The sequence below is a fragment of the Gavialis gangeticus genome, unplaced genomic scaffold (assembly GCF_001723915.1).
Source record: "Gavialis gangeticus isolate Ggan-Ray unplaced genomic scaffold, GavGan_comp1, whole genome shotgun sequence".
NCBI lineage: Eukaryota > Metazoa > Chordata > Crocodylia > Gavialidae > Gavialis > Gavialis gangeticus.
Window position 1 is genome coordinate 60,363,542 of NW_017729030.1, and position 25,576 is coordinate 60,389,117.

At 40.1% G+C, this 25,576-nt stretch overlaps 1 protein-coding gene across 12 annotated transcripts in view; it reads right to left on the bottom strand.

Annotated features, from left to right (window-relative positions):
- Positions 1-25,576, bottom strand: part of ADGRL3 (adhesion G protein-coupled receptor L3) — a 1,275,722-nt gene that overhangs the window by 102,342 nt on the left and 1,147,804 nt on the right. For all 12 annotated transcript variants that reach the window (XM_019522289.1, XM_019522280.1, XM_019522284.1 and 9 more), the window contains one exon: positions 2,625-2,793. In XM_019522289.1, coding sequence (XP_019377834.1) covers positions 2,625-2,793 — 169 coding nt within the window. The remainder of the gene's footprint in view (positions 1-2,624; positions 2,794-25,576) is intronic.

Sequence of the window (25,576 nt, forward strand, 5' to 3'; positions counted from 1 at the left end):
TTTATGGTGCACTAACTTCACAGTACTAATTCCTTGTGTGAATATGCATGGTGGTATGCACTGAGACTGGCTTTGAGTACAGTGACTGCTCTGCTGTGAAAGAGCATGTGCCCTAAGTGTGTCCATATTTGCCAAAAACCATGGCAGACCTCACTGTGCATTAACTTCCTCATGTAGACAAGCCCTGTAACATTATTAGCTTTAAGCATATGAATAGCCTTTATTTCAATAGCTCTACTTACCCACTTAAAATAGGTTATTAGCTTAAATATCTTGCTGAATTGGCCATTATCATCAAAATAGTAGAATGCATCATGTGCTTCATATAAACATAGTAACAAAGGTTTGACATATGAGTAAATGCATATGCTTACATCTGTTCAATTTCTTATCTTAAAGAAATGCTTAAAAACAATCTATATCTTAAAGAGAGTGAAAGTGTGATACACTACCTGAGATTCTAACTGGCAACAATATGGTTTTAGGGTAAGACTTACAAAAGCAGGTACATACAGTTAGGAGGGAAACCCTAGAATACTTATGACATCTCAGGTGAAGTATCACACATGTCTAAAGATGCCCCTTATAGCATGTGCTATGTTATAAAGATCCAATTCTTTAACGTAGATAAGATCTTCCTATTGTTTTTGTTATCATCTTGCTGAAAATTGAGAAGTTGTAGTATCATTATCAGAGAATTTGGATTTAAGTAATGCTCATAGGCCTGTTATAATAAATGAGCTTGAGATGACATGACATGGCATGACATGGAACAAAAATTTAAATCCAGAATTCTATCTTCAATTCTAAAGATTAACAGTTTAGGATAGTCTGTTCTCAAGATTCTTCTACAGAGCTTATTGATCAAGGCATGGCTTTGAAACTGTTTTTTGCACTATTTTCTGCTCATTTTCCACTAGCTCCCTTCCATTCCTACTCCCATTCAAGTGCATGGGAAACTTCCCATTGACTTGTATGGCGCAGAATCAAACTTCTGGACAACTCATTGGAGAAGAGATTCAAACTTCAACAAGATCCCAATCCTATATTGTGAACTCTGTGGCAAGAAGTCAACCACATAAGTTACAATGCAAGACTGAAGTCCACAATTAGGGCCTTATCACGTAGGGCACTTAGCATGTGTTTTTTATTTAGTTTGCAGGAAAGCATAACTACGAGTTAGGTTTTCTGAACAGTCATACAATAATACTTACTAAGATTTAAGTCCTGTGGACAGGGCTAGAGCTGGCTGTACAGTCTACAAACAGCTAATTGTTGGTCCCAGCCCTGCCTGCACCAAAGCTGGTGCAAAATTTCAGTGAGGTGTGGAATCTGGGACTGACAACCAGCTGTCTGTCAGTTCCATCCCCCACACCAATAAAGAGCTGCCTGTTGATCCCAGCTCCCACACCACACCTGAGTCTTGAATCAACTTTGAGGATTGCTCGTATCTCCATGGGGCAATCCTATGATAGCGTGGTACATAATTTAATATAATTTGGGTCTCCTCCCTGCCCCAAAAGCCCTACTTTTACAACCATATGAGGACACAACTCTTGGGATAGAGGAGTTGTCTACCAATATCCCTCAACCATATGATAGCACTTAGCACATTTTTTCCTGCTTGAATGTACCGATGCTCACATTTTAATTGTAGTTAACACATCCTAAAGTGTAATGTGTAGCAACACTATTTTTCTATGACTCAAACATTGTGGGATGGGGCAGAGTGGATAAGACCACTAAAAGGCATGAGTTCAAACCACATGCTAGAATTAAATGCCACCCATAGTCTAACCAGCTGCAATGGTAATCTAGTCATTCAGAGCAGGGAATCAAAGGTAGCTCAACATGAGCCTAACCACATCACTCCCTTGTGTACTGCTGGCTACAGAAACTGGTGCATTTTAACCACACTGGCCATACGGGTCATTAGGCCTGGAAGGCCCTTTGACCTTGACACATCATTGGAATGATAATGTATATACGTTTGGTAGATATAAATCTTGACTACAGGTTACTTAGTCTAGCTTCCAGTTATTAGAAAAGAAAGATGTTTATATATTCATTTCAATCAACAAGTACTTATTGTGATTACTAAGCAGGAGATTCCCCCCAAAGTAACAATGGGATTTAAGAGCACATGGTTCTTTGAATCAACATGAAGATAAAAAGCCCCACTCATCTCTAACTTATGACCAAACCACTCTGAAGTAACACCAATGACGTTACTAGTTTCATCACTGATTTCTCCAGTGATGCCAGAGGAACTGCTCCAGTGTACAACTAGTGTAAGTGAATATAGAATCAGGCCTATAAAAATGTAAAGAGCTTTAATAGGTCATATATATTCCTTTTCCAGACTACATGACAGGATTTTGCATTGTATTCAGTTTTCTGATCTTGAGCATCATGATTGTTGGTATGCAAGTGCTATGCATGTGATTCATCATCTCATTCCCATGCATCTCTTTGATTTCTAATCTAAACAAAGCCCTTATTAGGTGCACAGAAACAAGTCTGTCCAATAAAAATGCAAGGCACAAAGGTAATATTATTCTGTGGTTGTTAGGTAACAAAATACCCTGTACCTTGACTCCTCAGCATGAAATAATCTGTCTTACCTTCTTCTGGAGGACACAATGGAAAATGAATATAAACATTCCCTGCAGAGAATTGAAAATAGTGAAGAGATACGCCATGATGACTGTGCTTTCATTAATATACATAAGTCCAAAGGCCCAGGTCAGTCCTAATAGGCAGAGCAGAGCTATTGCACCTATAACCCATGACCTGTTGAGAGAAACAAAACAAATACAGAACAGAATTGGTCTTTGATCCATATAGGAATTCACACATCTCCTAGCAGTGATTACTTTCTGTTATCGCTCTAGCAGCAGAAAAAATATATATCTGATAAAGTTATCTGACTTTTTTTTTTGACAACACCGTGAATTGGATGCAGTTTACTAGCCTTCAAGCTTGAGGAAAGATACATAAATGAAAATATTATGAGCATGGAAATTTATCTGATCCAAAGCAGATTTGTACCATAAACTTTTTTATGTAGTAGCAGTGTGCATGTAAATGATATGTAGATGCTGTTTCTGCAAATGGCTGGCAAAAGAAAGAAAAAGCAACACTAAGGACTAACATTAAGGAGTTGTTTTGTTAGCCTCTATTGGTTTCACTAGTGCAACAGTGACAGTTGGATTAGCTTATTTAAATGCTCCCTGTTCAACACTGAGGCAAATTTATTCCAGCACTTTGCCTAGGTCCATTTTCTCTGCAATTTCACCATTTCCAATTGCAGGAACATAAAATAACTAAAAACACCTGGGCAATTCCTGGGATTTGGCCCACCTGATTCGCCTTGTGTAGGGAAAGCTCTCTGTGCTTCTACTCCAGAATTTACTGTGATGGAAAGAAACATATTGTAATGCATGAGCGCTCCCCACACCACTCCAGATCATTTGCAGTTGGATTAACAGGATGGTCTGTAAGGGCAAGAAGCGACTCTACGCATTGGTTCTCAGCCTCTTTTCTGAGATGTGAAAACTACTTAGGGCAAGCAGATTTGGAAGACACAGGTGGGCCAATAGGTTACATTTTTTCTTGAGGAATGAAAAGCTATTCCCTAATGCACTGAAACTTGAAACACTAACTAATACTGAGGGGTTGCTTCTTTAGAACAGGCCATGGGGGTGTCCTAAAGTACATTGAATAGAACAAAGAGTTGATAAGAACTACGTTCTGCCTTAGGGTTTCATTCCAATACCCACTGAAATCAGTGGGAGTTATATCACATTGCCTTTGTCAAGGGCTGGATCAGGTGTGAAATAGAGTGTTACTGCTTAGGGCAGAGATAAAGCTAATAGCTTCATTTGCATGGTGAAGATCATCTTTAAGTTCATGGACCTAGTTTCCTTCTAACACAGTGATGTAAATGTGGAGGACTCTGCTGAAGTGAATAGAATTATTCCAGTGTCAAAAGGATGGAGGTTTAAGGGGACTTGAGAACATATCCCCTTTGGAAACTTTCATTCTCCTCTTACCTCCCTACACTTTTTAACCTTTTGTCCTTAAAAGGGGCTATGGGCTTTCTTCCACTATGCAAATAGCCAGGGAACCACTCATAGCAGGACTCAGAGCAATGGGATTTAAGTTCACATCTCTGGAGGGACAGCCAGCTACCTTAACTAACTTGGCCATCATCTGATTTGGGCTCCTGCCCTTGCCTACTACTTGCACCAGCCCCAGAGTACAACGGATATGAACTCCTACGAACACATGCTGGGGAGAGGGACTTGCAGGGTGCAGGTCCACAGAGAACCCAGCTAAGTTTCAAACTAAGCTGTCACTAGGGATGTCAAAACCCTGTCCTGAACATAGACTCTGCTGAGTTTGCGCTCTGCTCAGGAGAGGGTTGAGCTGGAAGGGCAGGAAGGAACTGGTGAAAAAGTCTTCTGACAAAGCTGAGCTGTTTGCAGCCAGACAAACCAATTTTCTGTCATGGCACTGGGACAACAAATGAGCCTTTACTTTGGATTCCTTTGTTTTCTTCTGGGTCAATCACAAACAGGAGCACATTCTTGACCAATTAGTGATTCTTCTTGTTATTAAATATTAGAAAGGAAATGCAGTATTTATAACTTCCACTGGAGTACATAAAAGTAGTATTTATCCATAAGACCAGAAGAGCTCCCTGAGCTAACTGCATACTTAGGCAGCTTTATAAATAGCTATTTTGTATCTAGTAGACTAGAACAGCTCCTTTGAAGCATTTCCAGTCAATCCTGCAAATAAATATTTAGTGCTATGCAAATTGAAAATGCACTCTCAAAATCCTTTTGAAAGATAGCCACTTCATAAAGTTAAATACTTCAACTGCTTTATATATTTTCCCTCCAAAACTCTTATCATCAATGAAACCACATTAAGATCTTATTTGCAAGCCATTTTTTTATTTACAAAAATTGAATGGTTTATTTTTTTCCACTGCCACTGTACATTTTGGGTTTTTTTAACAGTTACTGGAAAATTTTCTCATGCCAAATCTACGGCATTCTTGAGTCCGAGTTAAAAGCCTCTGATTACAGAGGTCTGCAGAAAAGAGTGAATCAGTTAACAGAAGAGAAGCAGAACTATGCTGCCTTAGTATCTGAAAGTAATCTTTACGTTAAAGTGTCACACAGCACAAATTGTACAATATTACATTGTTATGTCGCAGAAAACAGACCTGGAGTAAAGAGAGGGTGGAGAATGCATAAAAATGCTCCATCCCCTATCCTTGGAACAAAAGAACTGAAGAGTGACAGAGAATATGATAATGGTACTGGAAAAATGAACACAAAGGACTCTTCACCAGAAGAACAAACTGAAAGTCTATTGCAAAGTTGATATGCTTCCATTGTGCTACTTATGGTTTATTTTTTGGTTGCAGGATAAAAGATTTAAGATAAACAGCGCATAATTTGTATGTGCTTCTTGCTTCCTTTACATTTTGCACTCTTTGTACAGACTTGTATTTCTGCTGCAGGTTTTTTACACTCTTTTTTCTTAATAATTCAATTTTATGAAATAAAGAAACAGAACATCAAATGTCAGCATGATTGAAAGCTTTCAATTTACAATTTGTGACAACTGGATATTCCAGTCTTTAGGAAGACTTTTTCCACGGCACTGCACAGGAGTTTAATTGTGCCACCTCCATTAGCTTTGATGGGAGTCATGTGGCTTAATACCCATGCATCATTGAAAATTTACCTCTAAATTGCATTAATGATCCAGAGCCAAAACCATTATTATCAACAAATTCAACACACTCAAATGCATGGAGGGAGAAAGTGCAGTGAAACAGAGAGCTGCTATTGATATAACAAGTCTGTACGACACCAGATTGCTTTTAGCATTTGCCTTGAAATTGCGTGATGTCCAATCAAGAAATGTGAAGCAGACAAAGTGACAATTGTTTGGCAATACATATGCAGCACATTTACTCTGCATCTTAGTTGTATGCCTGGCCATTTTCCTGCACAGTTTGCTCTTCTGCCTCAAATGTGAATGACAGAAGCTTTAATGATTTTTCAATATTGATTTGATAGCTGGTTCATGGGACCACACTGATAAATGGAATTTATCAGCCATTCAGGTCATTCTTACTTGATGAAGGGTCTGTTATCCTCATAGCTAAAGAATGCATAGACATAAAGACAAGAACACCAACATTAGAATATCATGACATAAAGAATATTGTGTGAGAATAACCAGTTTGTCCCTAGTTCCCCTCACTCCCCCCAAAACAAAACAACATCTGGGTCCAATAAACACTGACCACACTGGTTCACTTCTTAAGGAAATTATAACAGGGATGGTGGCATGCCTCCTAGAAGGAGCCATTGTTAACTGAGTTCTGTAGCTACTCATCTTTAGTCTTGTTCTGTTGTGTATCATGCTTATAAAATGTCAATTGACTTAGAAATCTATTTAAAAAAAAGATCATTACTGTCTTTGGAGAACATTAATCTAGGAAATCTAATGTTGTCATCCTGGAAAGCTTTGATATATTTAGATGGCAAAACTTCACTGCACCTCAGGCATTCATCCGATATATCAGGATGTAGCATAGGAGCCTTATCTTTTATTATTATGGTTTTGTTGGGTTTTTTGTTTGTTTTGTTTTTTAACTATAATTGAAACTCCCAGGTTTCCTGCTTATGAGTCAGACAGCAATGTTATCCTCTTTTAAAGATAACAGCATTAAAATCTTCTAAAGCCGTTTCTGCTGATTGCTGGGAGACAGGAAGTGTTGACCTATTTGCTTTCCTTTTTAAGAGAGGGGAAAAATGTCACCAAACAGAATAGAAAACCAAGGTACCCACAAGCACTTAAGAATAATCCAAGACTATCCATTTAAAATACACTTCTTCAGCTGTGGAAACACAAGATTACTTCCAGCTGTTTGTTTTTTTTTCTAATGCAGACAATGCGACATGTTAAGACCAATTCTGATGTTAGTTATCCTAGTGTGTATTAGTTTGATTTCTCTGAAACAAGGTAAGAGTGGGACTTAACCCACATTTCTTTCTTTTTCCCTTGTCTCCACCCTGAAGCCTTTTACTTTTGACACTAAGACCTCTAGCAGCAGCTGTCACTAGTACATGAGAGGAACATCAATTCAATTCGTTCATCTCTGTACCAATGACAACGGGACAAGCATCAGTTCATCTTGTAAGTCATCCCTCAGGCAAAACACCGTGAGTTGTCAGGTTAACCACTCTCTTGCAGAAATCTGCCACAGGCCTGGTCTCAGAAAGAAGCAGAAACACAACTGAAATCCAGGGACCTTCCCTTTCCTCCTCACAGTAGCCAAAGCCCTACAGGCTTTTAGGGATAATTTCTGGCTTCTTTAATACACTGCTGAATCCATCAGTGGGGTTGCTTGGGCATAAATAGGGACAGAAGTTGGCCCTTAGTGTGGGGAGGTAACTGCATTTTGTGTGAGATACTCCTCCATTAAAGACTATGAGGGTATCTGGTTTTGAGACCAAAATCAGCCTCATAATAAGTTGTGTATATCTCTATGACCTCAATGGCCAACACTACAGCTGCTCCCAAATGCTGGACAACAGCCCGCCTCGCCAGGCTGCTGGCCACTCCAGTCTCTCTCATCTACCCACAGTTTCACTGGCTGCACTGCACTTCACCCCTTCCCAGCCTCCACAACCACCTTGTTGTGCATCATCGCCAATATTGCTGGCCTCACAGACCCACCAGCTTTAGTAAACTCCCTCTTACTTCTCTTCACTTCATCTCCTGTCATTACCCCACTGGCCTCTGCACCAGTACAGGTGAGGGGATCCATGCATACAGCTCTGAGAATACCTCCTGTTTTCCTGCCTGGGGTCTCTACTACCTGATAGCACACAGAAAAAGGTGTGAGTTGCACAAACAGCTGTATCACTTCAAGCAGACCTCTGATGCTTCTGGAACCTCACAGATAGCTTTCCATCTTGGTGTAAAGCCAATCTGACTTACCAATTCCTAGTGGGAGGATCTCCTGACTAATGACAGCACATCCACCTCAGCAACACCACCTATCTGTTCATCAGTTTCCGTGGAGGTTGCCCAATGGCTTGGGTGGGCACTGTATCAGACATTCAAAGAGCTTTCCCAAGCTTTTCATACTTATATTTCCTTGCTCTTTAGACCTTTTTTGATATTTCATGTAAACCCAGTCATATTTGGGTAACATCATTATTGCAAACCATTCCATGTAGTTATAACAGGGGCAACAAACTCAAATCAGTTGGAGGACCACATTCCCTGAAGGCCAGATGACCCAGGTCAGTGGGCTGGATCTGGCCTACAGACTGTTGTGTTTGAAACCTCTGAGTTATAAGATACGTAAAAGAGGATAAGAATGGATAAATGTTGTTCCATTTTTGCTATCAGAATACCTCTAAGAAAGTGCTTCCTAACAACAGGTTCAAAAACTATTGGTTCTATTCCCAGTAAAGCTATTGACCCAGTGTGTGTTTTACAGAGATGGAGATTTTAGTTGTTAGGTAACCATTATAATGTATTTTTTTTCTGCAGGATCAACAAGATTATGAATCAGTGGAACAACTGTAAGTGTGTACAATGAGTAGCAGCATAATTAGTGACTATCACTGTGGACTGTGACATGGGAGAGGCTTAATTCTCTTGATGGCCGGCTGAATCACCGACTTGCCTTGCTAAATCACTTCAACTTTCTTTACCTGTTTTCCTTTTTGATTCTTTGCACTACAAGGCAAGGAGCCTCTCTCCTGAGGCCTCTGTGCCATTTGTTGCATAACAAGGCCTTTAGATGCGTCCCTTTTTAGAGATAAATAACAGAAATAGACAAGGGAATCCAGAGTGATCCACTTCTTCTCTTTGGAGTTTAAATCTAACAAAGTAGAGAGTAGCAGGATATGCTACTTTAATAAAAATGCTGTCAAGCATTCCCTTTTTATGGGACAGCATCTGTTAAAGAGTCTTCTATAACAGCTTACAAAAATAAATTATAAATACTATTTAGTGTCTCTAATTTCTGCGGCCATAACATTTTCTAAGCTTTTCAGTGGGCATGTCTACACATGCATTTACTGTGCAGTAAGCGGTTTTTAGACTGGTGTCTACACGTCTAGGCATTACAGCACTGTGCGTATACCGACTTGACAGCAAAGTTACTCCCAAGTCAATCCACACAAACAGGGTTACTGAGCAGTAACACATGCCTTACTGCACATTAAGTACTCAGGAGTAAATTTGCTACCTGCAAGATGGTGTAAGTCACCATAGTTACTATGCAGTATGGGCACACACGTAGACTCATGCCCATACTGCACAGTAATTTTCAGTTATTGCACAGTAACCTAGGTTACTGGACAGTAACGGTGCATGTGTAGATGCACCCAGTGAGTTGCAATAGCCTTTCTCCGGAGTTTCTGAATGGCTGGTTTTGTCTTAGCACATGCAAACTGTCAAATCAGCAATGCTGGGTTTGCCTTTTAGCTTGAAGGAATTTTTTTCAAATACATCTAGTTTGTTTATGAGACTAAGTCCTATTTTAAATGTGACTTGAAAACCTTCCGTGTGGAAACACAAGGCCTAGGGTTCAGTTCTTTAAAACATATTTAGGTGCCTAAATATACAGATATGGGTCTTGGCTCTTTTGAGCCAATTTGAAATCCTCCCATTAGAGTTGGAAATAAAGAAATGACTGACTTCAGGAAATTTCGCTAAACTCTTGATGGTTTAATTATAGATAAGTTTACTTTAAAAAATATGACATTTTCTAATGTTTTTCTTTATCTCTAAGGCCAGTGAGAGGTCCAAGCTTCATAATCATATGTATTGATGGTGGTAACTATGAATCATTTGCTTATTTGTTTCTATTAACACCAGCACTTTGCCGAGGAGAGATGGCAGAAATGAGCCCAACGTGAGTAGAACCCATCAGTAGCTTTTACAGGTGATTGACTTTGCATAAAAAGGCCGAGGGGAGCTCCTCAAAGCTAGGATGCTTTGGAAAATATACAATAACAGGCTAAAAGTCTAGAGACACTCCTTACATAAAACTAATGTGTTCATAACTGATTAGTGAAGGAGTATCTTCATTTTGAAAAAAATCAATAATGAGCATGAAAAGACTATTTAAATAATTTGTCTTCACATTTTGTGACAAAGATATGGTACAAATGGCAGGGAGCCAAGACGCTTTCTAATCACATTTCTTAGGTCACTAATGCGTCTCATCCGGATTTTCATGAAACAGTTTCCTGAATCTCATTTTTTGGTTCCCATACTAGCCCAATCTTCTGTGACAAGATTTTGCTCTTTCACCCTGCTTTCTCCCAGCCCCACAATACTCCCTTGGCATCCTCCATTTTGATTACTAAAATAACTCTCCTTGGCAACTCATGCAAGGACAGCATTCTGTAAAAAGACAGGCAAACCCCCTCCCCACACTCCAACTCCCCCCCTGCCTTTGCATGTACAGCTGCAGAGCTGCTTTTAACGTATCAACAAGGCGAGAATCAGCCAGCATGTCTAGGAGAGTGTGTAAAATCCTACTGCACACAAAAGAGAGAACGACAACAGATTGCCTGCTTCCTGGAAGATGCTTGTTATGTGTGGTAGTAAACTAAGGCTTGTTCTTGGAAGGCAAGGTAGATTTTTACCTTATAGACTAACCAAAATAGATTATATTATGTGTGGGTGTGTAATCTCACAAAAGTTTGTGATATATATATCTTACAAGCTTGCGTGAGCTGTAGCTCACTTCATCACATGCTCTATCTATCTATCTATCTAGCTCAACTTTGATTAGTTTATAATGTGAAAATCTACCCTGTCTTCTACTTTGCTTCAGACTAACATGGCTAACTGTGGCTCCTTATTTTTGGAAGACACAATAGGCTAACCATCTTCCCTGTATGGCTACATCAGTGAATGGGCTACCTTGTTGAAGACACCTGCTTAAGATGCTTCAGTAGGTAGAAAGCAGAGAGCCTTCTTTGCTGAAGAATTTACTTGAGGTAAAAAGGGTTGGGGAAAAGGAGCTTTAAGACTCTGTGGAAGGGAAGACAGAGTTGTCCAAAACAAGGGGCTAAAGGTGCTTAGATGTAGGTAAAAGCTAAATAAGTATACAAGACCAATCATACTGAGGCACACCTTGCGCAAGCATTATACCCATAAAGATTGGGTGCATCTACATGTGCCCCTGACTGTGTATTTGGTACTGCACAGTCCCAGTGGTACATGGTTATTTTTAGATGCTGCATTGCCATAGTGATGAGCTACGGTGATGTAGCTCATCACTATGGTGATGCAGCATTGGCATCCTGGTTTGTTCCCACTGATGCTACATCACCATAGCAATGAGCTACATTGCCATAGCTCGTTGCTACGGCAACCTAGCATCTCATGTAGACATGCCCACTGAGTGCTCAGCAACTGCAAGATGTAACCAGATCTTTATGGTTGCACAAGCTACATCGGTATCAGGGAGAACACAAAAGGTAGGGAAACTATGAATCATATTCATGATGCTGAAAAGAACTGTATTAGGTTTGCCTGTATCCAAGTCAAACACAGAGCAAGTGTGCTTAGGAGTCCCAAATACCATCAAGTTACTCTAAGTTGGCATTCTAGTAATAAGCAACACAGGATTTACACATCAACGTTCCACTGGTTTTCAGCAGGAGTAGGGTCTTTACTCCCTTAGGCAGTTTTAAAAATGTCACATGCCAAAGTAGACCAAGTTCTTTTGGCCCTGCAAGTTATCCAGAGACATGGCTTGGGACTACTGCATCACCTGTCTGATTATATCTTACTAATTCATATCTGTTATCCCCCTTTTGTTTCAACAGGAGATTACTTGGAAAGTTTTGGCTTTTTTTCTGAGATTTGTTTCTAATTATTGTAATTGAAAAGAACAATTTTGTTAAGCTCATCTAATTTTCAGTAAGTAATTAACTACCCTCAAAATCGCTTACCATGCACATTTGCTTCCTTCTAACTTTGCAAAGACATGCCATAATTATTTCAAAACACAGTAAAGTGTAACCACATATCTGATTGTTTTTGTGGGATACAGATTCAATAAAGTCTTTGGGCACATCTGTATTTTACAAATAGTGCAAGCTGGGCTTTCAGACAAAATACTAAAACTATGACCTTTTAAAACAATAATCATGATGAATGGTTTCATAGCAAGGCCTTGAGTATTTAATATCTTCCAGGATACTCTCTCAATCAATAATTATTGACTAATTTTTATTTTGGAAGGAAGACACCTGTCAGTGGAAAGATTAGCGCTTACCATTGCCATTCAACACTAATGCAGCCATCAGAAAAATGATAGCTAAACAAGCAAAAAAAATTGATAATACATTATTATTATTATTATTAACCAATCCATTCCACAAAAAAATAAGAAGTGTCAAACAGAAATGAACACAATCTGATGCAGCTATTGATGCAACTATTTGAATGAAAAAGCGCACACAAAAAATAAATGCAATCCCAGATGATTTTTCATTTCAGTGACAAAATAAGATATTAGCAATTTTTTCTCTAAGGGTCTTATAAACTCTGCACACTGTAAAAAAGTAAATATATGTATACATTTTCTTGATGGAATTTTGTAAGTCTTTAATTTTGTGTATGTGCAGCAGATCAGGGTGTGTCTTCTGATTTTGCTTTAAGCTGCATATTAGAAATATAATCATCTAGAGATGCAGATGAGGGGTCACATAAAACAGCACTGTACTAGTGAGTGGACTATGGAGCATGGTGTTTTCTGTCATAAGTTTTAATTAGGCATGCTTCGCTGACTGCTAGATTTTGAAGGATCATGTATTAACATGTATGAGAGACTTTAAGGCCATAAAGGACCAATAGATCATTTAGCCTGGTCTCCTGCATAACAGAGACAATAATAGCATTTCACCCAGCAACTTCTGCATCTAGTCCAATAATCTGTGGTATAATAATATAACACCCAATCTTTAAGTGAAGTAACATTCTCCAAGGGAATGTCTACACGTTCATTAATGTGCCTTCGCTACTGCACATTAAGTATAGTACCTCTAATATGAGGTAGCAGATAAAGACAGTAGCTGTGCTAATGCACAGTAGCAAAGGCAAAATTTTGTGATGCTTAATGTGCAGTACACTAATTCTACTGCACATTAATGCATTAGCATAATTTTTGCCATGATGCGCTAATGTGCAGTAGAACAGTCCACTGTGCATTAAGGCATCTCATATAGATATACCCCAAGGCACTTAGGTGACACATGAATCAAAGTCTCATTTTCAAAAGGAACTAAGTCACTTCTCTGGAAGAAAGCTCTGATCCAGCCATAATTTGAATGGTCATTCCAAGAAGTCTACAGAATTCAGAATTGCCACTGAGACTGCTATACACTGAGAAATTGGCTGGGAGGGACACAGTTTCATTAGAACTTTGGCTCTGTCAACAGGTTGTCCATACTCTTACTCCCTTCTTATAGCTTTTTTGAGGAGCCCATTCAAGCAGCCCATCCTGCTAGTCAGTAGAAATACATGAAAAACCAAAAAGAATTTTCTTACTCATCTCCATTGGAACACAGGTTCATAGGAAAATAGGTCCTCACAAGGGCATCTAATCCAGCTCCCTGCCTAAGGCCACAAACTCCCAGAAGATTGTTTCAGGCTTAACACTACGAAAAACTTCTTCACAGTTAGGGTGTCCAGACCGTGGAATAAACTCTCTCCAGAGGTGGTGCAATCACCTACCCTCGAAATCTTCAAGAGGAGACTGGACGGTCACCTCATGGGGGTCACCTGAGCCCAGTTGTCTTTCCTGCCTAGTGCAGGGGGGTGGACTCGATGATCTTGTGAGGTCCCTTCCAGCCCCTAACAATCTATGAATCTATGGAGCATCCCTGAATAATCTATCACAGATAAGTGTCTGTCCAGCCTGCTCTTGAAAACCTTCAAGGATGGAAATTCCACAACTTCTTTAAGTCACCTGTTCCAACTGACTTGACCATCTTCATAGTCAGTAAATTTGCCCTAATCTCCAACCTAAATTTCTTCTGCTGCAGCTTTAGTCCATTGCTCCTAGTCCTGTCCCCTGCAGCCATAGAGAAAAGTCCATCTCTATCCTCTGTATAATAGCCCTTCAGGTATTTGAAGACTGTTATCACACCCCACCTCAGCCTTCTCTTCTCCTTGTTCTCTAATCTATGTTCTTCATAGAATCATAAACTACAGGACTAGAAGGGACCAGGAGAAGTCACCTAACTGATTCTCCCTTACTCCAAGGCAGGATCACCCTTATCTAAGTCACTCCTGACAGATACCTAATATTTAATAATTACAAATTATTGCTAATTCATCATTAGGGGCTTGGAGCGTTGTTAGAATGGAATTTTAATTGCTACTGCTATGAATAAATATTGGCTTCTATTTAAGTACCCATACTTTGGCCATTTCTTGTCCAATAGCATCAGACTTGCTTGTGCAATGTTCAACAGGATTCAGTGGGCATATCCAGACAAGTGCACACATGCAATGTGCAGCGCCTCAAAGCTGTTTGAGGTGCCACAATCTACTTGTAGTGCATGTGCACCCATTCACCATGCTGCTAATTTGCAGAACAGTATCAAAAAACCTGCTGCTTAAAGCAGCATGATGCATGCAGCAGCAATGTGCACTGCCAGAAACAGAGCCTGGCTGGCCAGATCCAAGCTCTGGCTGCTGGCCAGGCTCTGTGTAGCCAGATTGGCACTGCTGCTGACCCTGGAGGCATCTAGGACCCCAGGTAAGAAGGCTGCTGGGGCCAGCATGCTTCTGGGGCTAGCACACTGCTTTTTGTGCTGCAGGAAATGCATACGCTTGCATGTGTGCACTCATTTGGACGCACCCAATGTGGGCATATGTAATGCCTCCCATTGTTTCATCACTGTTTCACCAGTATCTAATGAAGTGAGCTTCTGATTTATTTAGTCTATAAGATGCACCTGTATCCTGACTTCTGCCTGACTTCAGACTACTATGGCTAACTCTACCTCTCTCCCACATTATTTACCATTCTGCACAATGCTCTGAAAATGGCTCCTGCTAGCTGTTGGGCACTCTCTGATCTCACTGACCGTCAACAGGAGTTAAGGGTGGTGAACATCTTAGAGGAGAGGGCTTTATGGATCAGATGTTCTGAACAGGTGCTGCGCTGAATGCAATCCGAGTGCTAAGTACTAGTACTTTGGCTCTTTGCCCTCTTTCCACTACTGTTTGACAGCTGGCACGATGGAACCTTTAAACAGAAGTGTGTGCACCATTCACTTGGTACGCTCCTAGGCAAATGTACATGTGGAACGAATTAATTAAAATGTTTCTATTCCTTTAAGCCAAGGTCCTTCACCCTCCCATCCATTTAATTGGTTCAATATTCAATGCTAGACTCTAGCATCGATAACATTTTCAAGGAATATTGTCTTAAGGTAAATAATAAAAATGACTTGAACAATTGGCAAAGACTAAATACAAAAAATGTACCATAGCATTTGTTATTTTTGCATTTTCACTTGAATTTAAAAGCAGTTACAATACTGAAAAAATACTGTGTTCAGATGGGGCACTTCACATAATCATGTGATTTTGAAACATAATTCCATTTTTGTGTAACTAACTGTAGTGTTAAAGGAAATGGTGGTTTAAAATGCTTCAAAAATAACTCATTTTAACTGCAAAGAAAGTGCATTTACTTTTTTTATACTTTAATCAGTTTGGCAAATAAAACAGAATTGATAAATTTTGCTTTCTGCTTTGCTGGTACTAATACAATGGTTCTGTGTTAACAAACTGATTTTATATAAGCAAAACATTTCTGCAGATGTTTTTTTTTCCAAATTGTGTTTAAACTTTCCTTTCAAATTTTATTTTTGTCAGTAACTGTTTTTTGCAACTTAAAAAGTGTTACTTTTCAGAGGGTAAATTAATCCTAAATGCTTCTTCATGAGCTATGGATATCCCATATGAAAATAAGCATTTAATAAATTACATTTATACAATAGATAATGTATAAACTACATTGCTTTCAATGGCAGTTATAGGTGCTCAGGCTATCCCACAGTCGAGGTCACTATATTTTGGTAGTACTATAAACTTTCAAAATAACTTATTTCCTATTGCTTTGGGGTCATTCACGAACTTGGGAATTGATTTTAGACAGAAGTTGGCTTAACTTTCCACACAGAGCACGACTTGAAAAGGGGTACAAAAGTTAGAGGGGACACTTTTTTAAAAGTTGATCTTCATTATTAGTAACTTTATATTTGGATGCCCAACTTCATGCACCCAAAACTAACTTTCAGAACTGTAGTATCAACAAACCCTGAAGTTAGAGAACCAGGGGATAGACTTCTCAAAAGCACCAATTTGGATAAAAAAAAAAACAGTGGGATTCTCAATGATAATAAACAATGGTTCTATACAATTACCAATTTTTGAGACAATCGGGTATACATGCAAGTGGAACTTGTGACTCTCACACAATCCTATTATTCCAGCTGCTGAGACTTTACCCATGAGACTTACAATGAAACTACAAGCACTGGCAAGAGTGGAAGGAGGGGGTACCATCAGCTGCCATTTATTTCTCTCAGACTTGCAAGTCCTCCACACTCCATAAAACTCAAGCCTGAGGGCCTTGTTACAGTTACAGTGTGAGCTGCTCAAATGTTGATGGGTATTAGTGCTAGCTCAACTGTGGAGCAGTCACATGTTCAGGCCAGCAGGGGCCTGGAGGATGGACAGGTAAGAACCCCTTCCCCTGCCTCCTATTCCAGATTTACCCCCTGCCCCCTTCTCCCCTGGGGCTCCCTCAGTTCCCCTGGGGTTCCCCCTTCCCCTGCCAGCCCCAATGCTTACTTGTAGCTGCCCATGCTGTCTATCCTGGGGGAGCAGACAAGGAAGGTTTAACCCTTCCCTGCTTCCTCCACTAGGACAGACAGCATGGACAGCTACAAGTAAGCAGGGGGAAAGGAGCACGGGGCGGGGGGGCAGTGAGGGGGATCTTGCATGCTGGGGAGAGTGAGGAGCCATTGGGCCTGATTTGGGCCAGTGAGGGGGTGGATGGGAGGGCTGCTTACACTAAGGTGTAGCCTAAAGTGGCTACACCTTAATGTAACATGAGTTGGGTAACACAGATCAGAGATAATCCTGCCCTGGAGTGGCATAACTTTAAGCCACTTACAGGGTGCTTAAAACTATTTTCAGGTGTTAATGTGTGGACAACCCAGGGGTTAAGAGCTCCAGGAGCCACCTAACATTAACGTTTAACAAGGCCCTGAGTTTTCCATAGTTGGGTGCCAATCCCAAATTAGAGGATGGGGTTTTTTTTTCAAGAACAGGATGGTTTCCTTCTTGAATGATAACCACCATTATCTGAAATGTCTGACAAAGCTAAACACTGCTCTTCTCATTCATTTGAACACAGACAAATGACCCCCATTGACCATCTCAGTTTGTGCCTTGATTTATGTAACAGAATGTATTAGCCCACTGTACTGCTGGATGTGCCTCTTTAGATGACAAATGCAAGGTGAGAAATATAACTCTTCATTGAGGGCTAAGTAACTCACAAGTGAAAATATAATGATTAAGATTGAGTGAGAAAAACCTGTTGCCCCTCAATTAAATATTGCACAGAGGATTTCTTTTCTTTTCCTTTTTTTTGCCTGCAAAATATCAGTATTCCATCTAGTGAGGTACTGATCACCCTTAATGTCCATGGGAGTCAGAGGAAACTGACAATGGGCACTATGGGTGCCTATACAGGAGCAGTGAGGCTGCTCCAACACACTATAATTACAGTATGTCGGAGCAGACTCAATTAATCAAGTCTGCTGGTAATCACCATGCTCCAGCAGACTCCATTATCTCATGTAGTAGCATCCCTGTGCTTAAAAATGGTGGCAGGGGCACTTTAACTAAAGTTTGTTAAACAAGCTTTAGTTAAAGCACTCCTGCCACAATTTTAAGCACTGGGATGCTGATACACAAGACACTCTGGGAGCTTTATTTTAAGCATAGGGACATTGATACATGAGATGCTCTGGGTACTTTAATTTGAGTGGCTCTCAAAGCTGCTCTAATTAAAGCATCCCCACTCCCTGAACTTGTGTATAAATGCCCTATGGGAGATCTGACACATAGACCTCAATTAAGAAACAAACTTAAGCATGGATTTCAATGGGACATAGTCAGCTGTTTTCCTGTATCTGTGCTTCAAAAACAAAATATTTTTTTTCTTTCTTACATGGTAAAACTGTTTTACCACCTCAGTATTTATTATGTTGCTAATGAAAGATGCTAGGAAGTTTACACCGAGCAAAGGAAGCTATACCAGAAGTAAGATGCCATCTTGGGATTAACTGAGGAACAAAACTATCCCAAAGTATTCTCTCTTTAAAAACTGACCTAAGTACCAAGCTGAAAGTTTGGGTACCAACAACTAAGGAGGTAAAAAATAAATTCCCAGGACAACTCTTTTTGTGTGTGTGTCTAGATTCACTTTGATGGGCATTTTCACTGAACACAACTTTCCAACCCTATTTATTATTCTTTGTGAAGGCCTGCACTAATTGTGTTTGTAAAGGGCATCCAACTGACTTTAAAGTAAACTTTCAGACAAGCTATGGCTAAAATAACAGTGCAACAAAATGTGTGGAAAAGAGAAAGGAGAGTTAAAAGAAACTGAAAAATCCCGATCTGCTGCTTTATTTTTCATGGGTTTGTAATTGCAGTTGGCTACGAAGACATGTATTTCAGCCTTCCAAAGCAAATAAAATAAAACCTCATAGCCACATACTGCACCATGGAAAAATGTCAGTGAATACAATTTGGCTATGCGAAATACTAACAAACTTAACCACAGAGAGAGATAGAGAGAGAGAATAGGGAAGCATTAAAAGCAGGGGAAATGCACACATACAGTCTTCAAAGAAAAGGTGGCCATTATTAAGAAACCGAGAGGATGACTTATAGCCTCTGGTATTCTGGTATGATGGGACATGCTTCACTCCCTCCCTGCCAGCCACTCAGAAGCACATTAAGATTCCAGCATAACTTTAGGTATGGCAGGTGTCCAGCCCCATGAAGGAAATCTTTCAAACTGATTACAGAACCTGCCTTTTATTAATCAAATAATCCTTGCACCCCTGGAGCCAATTCTCTCATAAGAGGATCAGTTTTGGTTACTGTAATGAACCCCATAATGATGTCATGCATAATTCCTAATGACACTAGACAGCAAACAGAGTAATTCAAATGTCTGTCAGCCTAGGGAAAGCAATCCTATGAGAAAGATGCAAGTACACCCTCAATGCCAACAGTACAATGATCAGAATAAGGACTATTTAAATAACGTTAATTAATGGGTTTGGCTATTATCTGTACAAGGGGTCACAAATGTTTTTTGCAGACTGCCAAAAACACCCACATCCTCGACTTGGAAGATACTGATGTGCTAAGGGTGGACAGAGGGGGAGTCATGAGGGTCCTGATCTTTACTGTGGCAGTGACGCCCCAGCCCCTTCTCCACTGTCCGACCCAAGGCATGCATGCCAAGCAAAATGCCTTTGTGTGCTACACTCTCACTCGTGTGCCTACCCCTGATCTACACAATACAGTTATGATATAGCTTTTTTGGGGGGGAGGCTAAACAATGACACTTTTTTCCAGAAAGAACAAGAGTTTACATAACTGGGAAGATATCTGAAAATAAGAATAAGCTTTGTGGATGCACTGTTTGGCAAGAACAAAGAGAAAAAAACCATGCAGACCCCCAATTCAGTAAGCATGTACTTAAATCTAACTGGAAGAGTAGTCAGGTTGCAGTCAGTGGGATTATCCATGTGCACAGACTGAAATTCTTCACTGGACTGGGCCTAACTGCAAAATGACATTATTGGTGGGTGTATAGGGCAATCTGGACCAATGTAAGTGTTAAAAGATACAGATGCACACCAGCTGCCATTCTCATCCACATTGCAAAATCCAGTGGGCATAGTAATGCAGCTGCAAAAGAGCTATCTATGGCTGGCTCTACATTTGTTTGACATACTTTAGAGCAGCCTCAGAGTGTCTCTAAAGTATTCCATCTGATAATATTTCATTATAAGAAGCCTCCTGCCAGCTGGGGATCTCCAGAGTGTGTTGTTGCTTTAGCTCTGCCCCTCTATTCTCCACTGAAAGAGAGAGTTTAAGAGACAAATACTTTGCCTTTTCACCAGCTGAATCCGTCTGAATCCCTGGCTTGGAATAAACTTGCAGTGAGTTTGTAAGGATCCCAGACAGTACAGTCATCTGTTGGACTATACAATCCCCTTTTATTTTCACATTGGTCATTGAGAGCCCATATATTCATTCTAGTGCACAAGGCTGATGCACTGCTCACTTTCCACTTAAACCCTCAAGATAGGCTTTATGAGACATGAATGACCAACTGGAGTAGTTAGGCAGGGTTTGATTTGACCCTGAAATAATTAGGCGATGTGTTCTCAACCATCACTAACTAAGAACCATCCCTACTTCTCAACCACAATAATTTCATTGGCATAAAGCCTAGGACCCAGCCTCCTACCCTCCAAACTAATTTACTGATCAGGAGGTAGGAAGCACTCTGTACAGGGTGACTGCTGCAGCATGGAGAGATTGCCAGCAACATCCACTCACAGGTAGAATTTTGGGAGGGACACAAAGAAATGCCAGAACCTTTACAGCTTTTCCAAAGCAGGCATCTTATGTATTTGTTTTAATTTCATAATCTTTGCTTCATTAAAAAAAAAAACGAAAAACCTCAGAAGAAATCCTAATTTTCACTGAGCTTGAATCCTAAGCATTTGGAACCATGAAAAGGTTAGTGTTAAAAGTAAATAAAGAGGGTGGGGTTAAAACAAGGTTTATTGAACAACCCCCTAAGCTCCAAGCCTGTTTATTAACTAAAAATATTTAACGCTTACCTCATGGTGGTGCCCAGACATTCTAATTAGCTCTGCACTGCTTTGTGGTACAAATATGAGGGTTAAGCCTTTTCCCAATTCACATCAGCTGGAGTTTGACTGTGGACTTTGATCAGGGTTTCATGCATACATACAGACACTGTCTTAGTCAAAGAACTTGCTGCTTTTGCATGAGGTATAGTTTCCCCCAACATAGTGGAAACTTTCTCTTTGGAATTATAACATAGATGAAGTCTAACCTTGATTACTGAGTGGCTCCTACCTCTCTGTAATAAACTATATTAGACACCATCCTGACACTTAACAGAGGATGGGCCCAGCTCTGAGGAGCTCCCCATCTAAGGATAAGGAAATAGAGAGAGTTAAAGGAAAAGTTTGCACGTGTCTATCACCATAACATAAAAAGACAAAGATATAGCTGTCTGAAAGCAGCCTGGTGAATTGGTAACAGTAACAAAGGTGAGAATAAGACCACTTTTTTTATCCATCTAGGCCTCTAAACAAAGCACTTCCTTATTTTTTTTCACGGTAACAGCTGGATGTCAAGTGTTCCACTGATGGAATGTCAGATTCTTCCATCCTCACTCAGTAATCAAGAGAGTATTCCTGAAGAACTGAGGAAGTTTATTTTTACAACTCTGCAGAGTGCCTACAAACCCTTTAGGCATACAGCATCTGGCTCAGATACTGTTCTTTGAATGACTCCTCTGTTGCTACAGTAATTAAAGATATCCCAGGTGAACTCCCAATCCCTTATCAGGTTCATTAATTTAAGTGGAGTAATTTAGCTCTACATTTTCTATACCTTACATTTCTAACCTTTATAGTGACATAGGCAAGCAGCAGATTGCAGAGGTGCTTATTAGCATCCTATTAAAATATTTTATGGACGTTATTTATATAGTGCCACAGGGAACTGAATATTTTGCCACTGCTGAATTGGTTGCAAGAATTTCTTCATGGCGTAATGGAGAAAGGTAATGGGAAATGAAGTGGGAAAACAAATTCCCAATCAGGTCCCCTACTGCTGTGAAACTATGGTCCACCGATGCCCCTTAAGGACAGGTAGTCATTTTATTACTGCATGCATGGAAGGTACATCAAAAGCTACATATGCACCTAGGGTCCTGCATTCTGGGCAATAACTGTGGGCACACCCAGACTGGACATATGCACTTGTGTGGCAGAGACAGCCCATCTGTTCCCAGATAGCTCAGTCTCTTTGACTTCCCAGAACACCACTCTAACCATCACACCATTATCCAGTCCCCTGTCTGGTGTTCCTTCTGAAGCCGGTCCCCTGGACAACCATGAGAAGAAAGTATATGGTAGATACATGGGGTGAGGAGAAAATAGGCAAAGGCATAGCAAGTCAGAGGGTGTTATCTGGCTTAGTGAGGCAGCTGCTCACCTGAAAGGGAGGGGGCCTTAGGTTCTAGCCTGGGTCCTTGCCCCAGTGAGGTAGTAGGCTCTCTACAATTTTGGTAGCATCCTCTACAAACTAGAGGATGCCCTCTATCCCTACATAGTCACATATAGTTGTTCATGTGCATAGAGCTACCTGCATGGGGACAGAATGCCAACTTGTGCATAATGATTTTCTCTGGGACTTATACAACCAAAAATGCTATATAGGTGATCAAATCTGGATGCCTAGACAACCAGAAAGGAGCAGAATGCCACCCTTCCTAAATTAGACAGGCCATTGCATTTCCTGCTGGGATTGTTGTGTCAAGCCCATTTTTTGTTACGGAGCAAAAATATCTCTCTTAGAAAAAAAACCCAGAGGTTGATTTAAAGATAACAAGGGATGGTGTATGAGGTAATCCAATTGTACATGACCACATTATTAAACACCTACACCTATTTCTAGCCTGAATTTATCTCGTGAATTTATCAATAAAGGACCCTCTACTCAGAAATCTTTCCCTGTAGGTATTTATAAATCATGATCAAGGCCCCTCCTAATCTTCTATCTGATACACTAAATAACTTGATTTTAAGTCTTTCCCACTTTTCTGTACAAAAAAAAAAGTATTTGTAATGAAGCAACAGGCTTGGAAAGGCATCAACAAAATGTTTAAAAACATTTTCATTGCTTGCATTTTCAAGGTGGTTTAATTAAGTCAAATCAGGAACAGACACTCATCTGCCAAAGAGCCTATAAAATATTTTACAGTGACACTCTAATTGACATAACCTGTTGTATACATGACTGGCATTTTAACAAAGGTATTAGAAATTAGTAGGAGCAAAGATTACTCAGTAGGTAATTATTATCTTTGCTCTAATTATGACATTATTTATTTTTTTTTATTAATCACAGTGCAGAACTTTTTGGACAGGTTTTGTATGGGTGACCTTGAAAATATCCTTCTCAGTCAGGAACCCTCTGTGACTGATTTAGTTTTACAGTAAAATCATTAGCTCCAAGTGGTATTAAGCTTATTATCCATTTAAGGCCTGATCTAGAGTGGAATTAAATGAATAGAAGATTCCCACTAACTTGGGCTTCGGATCATGCAAGTCGCTAAAATAAACTAGTTGCTCTTAATATAGATCAGGAATTGAAATCCTGTCGGCAGCAGAATTGGAGTCGTGCATACAGCCTATACAGGTGTGTATAACCCACATTTTGCCATGCGTATACCACTATTAATACCCAGGGTAGCTGGATTAAAGCCAGCTCAAATACTAGTGCATATGATGATAGTTCAGTGTGGACACATCCTAACAGATGTGGAATGAACTAGTCCATTCCACTGGATGACTTTGGCAGTTTTATGCCTAGAAGGATCACTTTGTATAGCCCCAAAGGAAGTACCCTCTAAAATAAACCTTTATCTGATTCCAAATACTTTCCAGAGGAGCAGTTTAAGAGACATGGTAAATGCAGGGGAAAGCTTGGATCAAAGATAAAATGGCAATTATTAGTGTTTTCTAAGGAATATCTACTGTATTAAAAGAAAACAGAACACACACAGCAAAGCCAAACTCAAAGGTCAGCACTAAAAGGGGATTTCCTAGTGATCTGAGGCACCATGGTAAAAACAACTGAGGAAGACAAGCTACAAAAAAAAAGCATGAAGATGACAAGACACAAAGCCCAACTAATTATTCCCTTGTGGAAGGGAGTTAGTGCAAGAATAGAAAAGTCTGGGTGTGAGGGCTAGTTAACTGCACAGAACCACTCAGTCTGTGGCTAATACTGGACTCAGCCCCATTCCAGTGACCTCATGACACACTTATTTCTTCACATGCTCCCTCTGACCTTCCTTGTCTCACTAACCGGCTATTCTCTAACTGCTGGTATGGCTTGCAGCAGAAGACTACATCCTCCCTTCCTTTCAAAAGCCACGGATAAAAAGTTTATGTTTTCCCAAGGAACTGCGCCACCTAGTTTGGCTGCCAAATTGCATGACCTGCAAAATCTCAGTGGTTGCCCTTGGGGACCATTGGAGGGAATGGTGAAGGGCATGCTGCATAGAATCTGCTCCCTTTCTGCATTTTCCGAAAGACTCCTGTGCTTTCTTACCCTATTCTCATCCCTGTATAAACAATGGGTCTCTAGTAATGAAAAGATGTGCTTGGTGTGACATGCTTTACACATAGCCTTGATGTTACAAACCCTGCCCAGCTTGAGAGTTTTTCTATGAGGACTGACCAATTTAAATTAAAGCAACATCTGTGCAAGCAGTTACAGCAGCAACAATAATAACCTCTTGGAGAGATGTCTTGTAATTGTGCTATTCAGTCATTACATAATGAGCTTTCTTCCTCTCTTCTCCCTCCCCCACCTGTCAAAGAGGTGATGCTAGCATCCACTTCTAGTGGAAGAAGATATTGTTCTGCTTTCCTAGGTATGCAGTAAAGTGCTGACGCCAATGCTTTCCACCTCCTAAAGTTCATTACATGGTTTTATTAATTAATAGACTCAACATCCTATCACACGCTGCACTTGAAATCCCCCTAGCATTTGTGAAGCAGGCAATTAAAGCCATAGGTACTAGCACAAACAGACACTGATGGACACTAATATTCTATTAATTTAATGGTTTAGTCAATAGCTGTGTGATGTCCGGCCTCAAATGCTTACCAGGCCAAAGGGCAAAATATAAACTGAATAGAGAACACAGCGTTCTGATCTGAGTCACCCTCAATTCAGATTAACTCCACTCAAGCCAATCAGACTGCTTTAGGTATACCCTGAGGGAAGAATTTGGGTCACTGTATCTACAATGGGTAGAAACAAGTAAGCATAGAGAAATAGTAATAATCTACAGTTGTTCTGCAGAGAACTGAAATAATTGTCACATGACAATTAGGTGCAGCTGAACCTTTGTTTAAGGAATCTGGATATTATTAGACTTTTGCTTCATTTACACAAAACTGAATAGAAAACACTACCCCTGAACTTTAATATAATCTAATGGAAGGAGGGCCATTTGGAAACAGGCAGGCCCTCATCATCATTTGCTTGTTCACGCTACAATAAACCATTTCAATAGTCAAAACCTGGGTTACTCGTGATT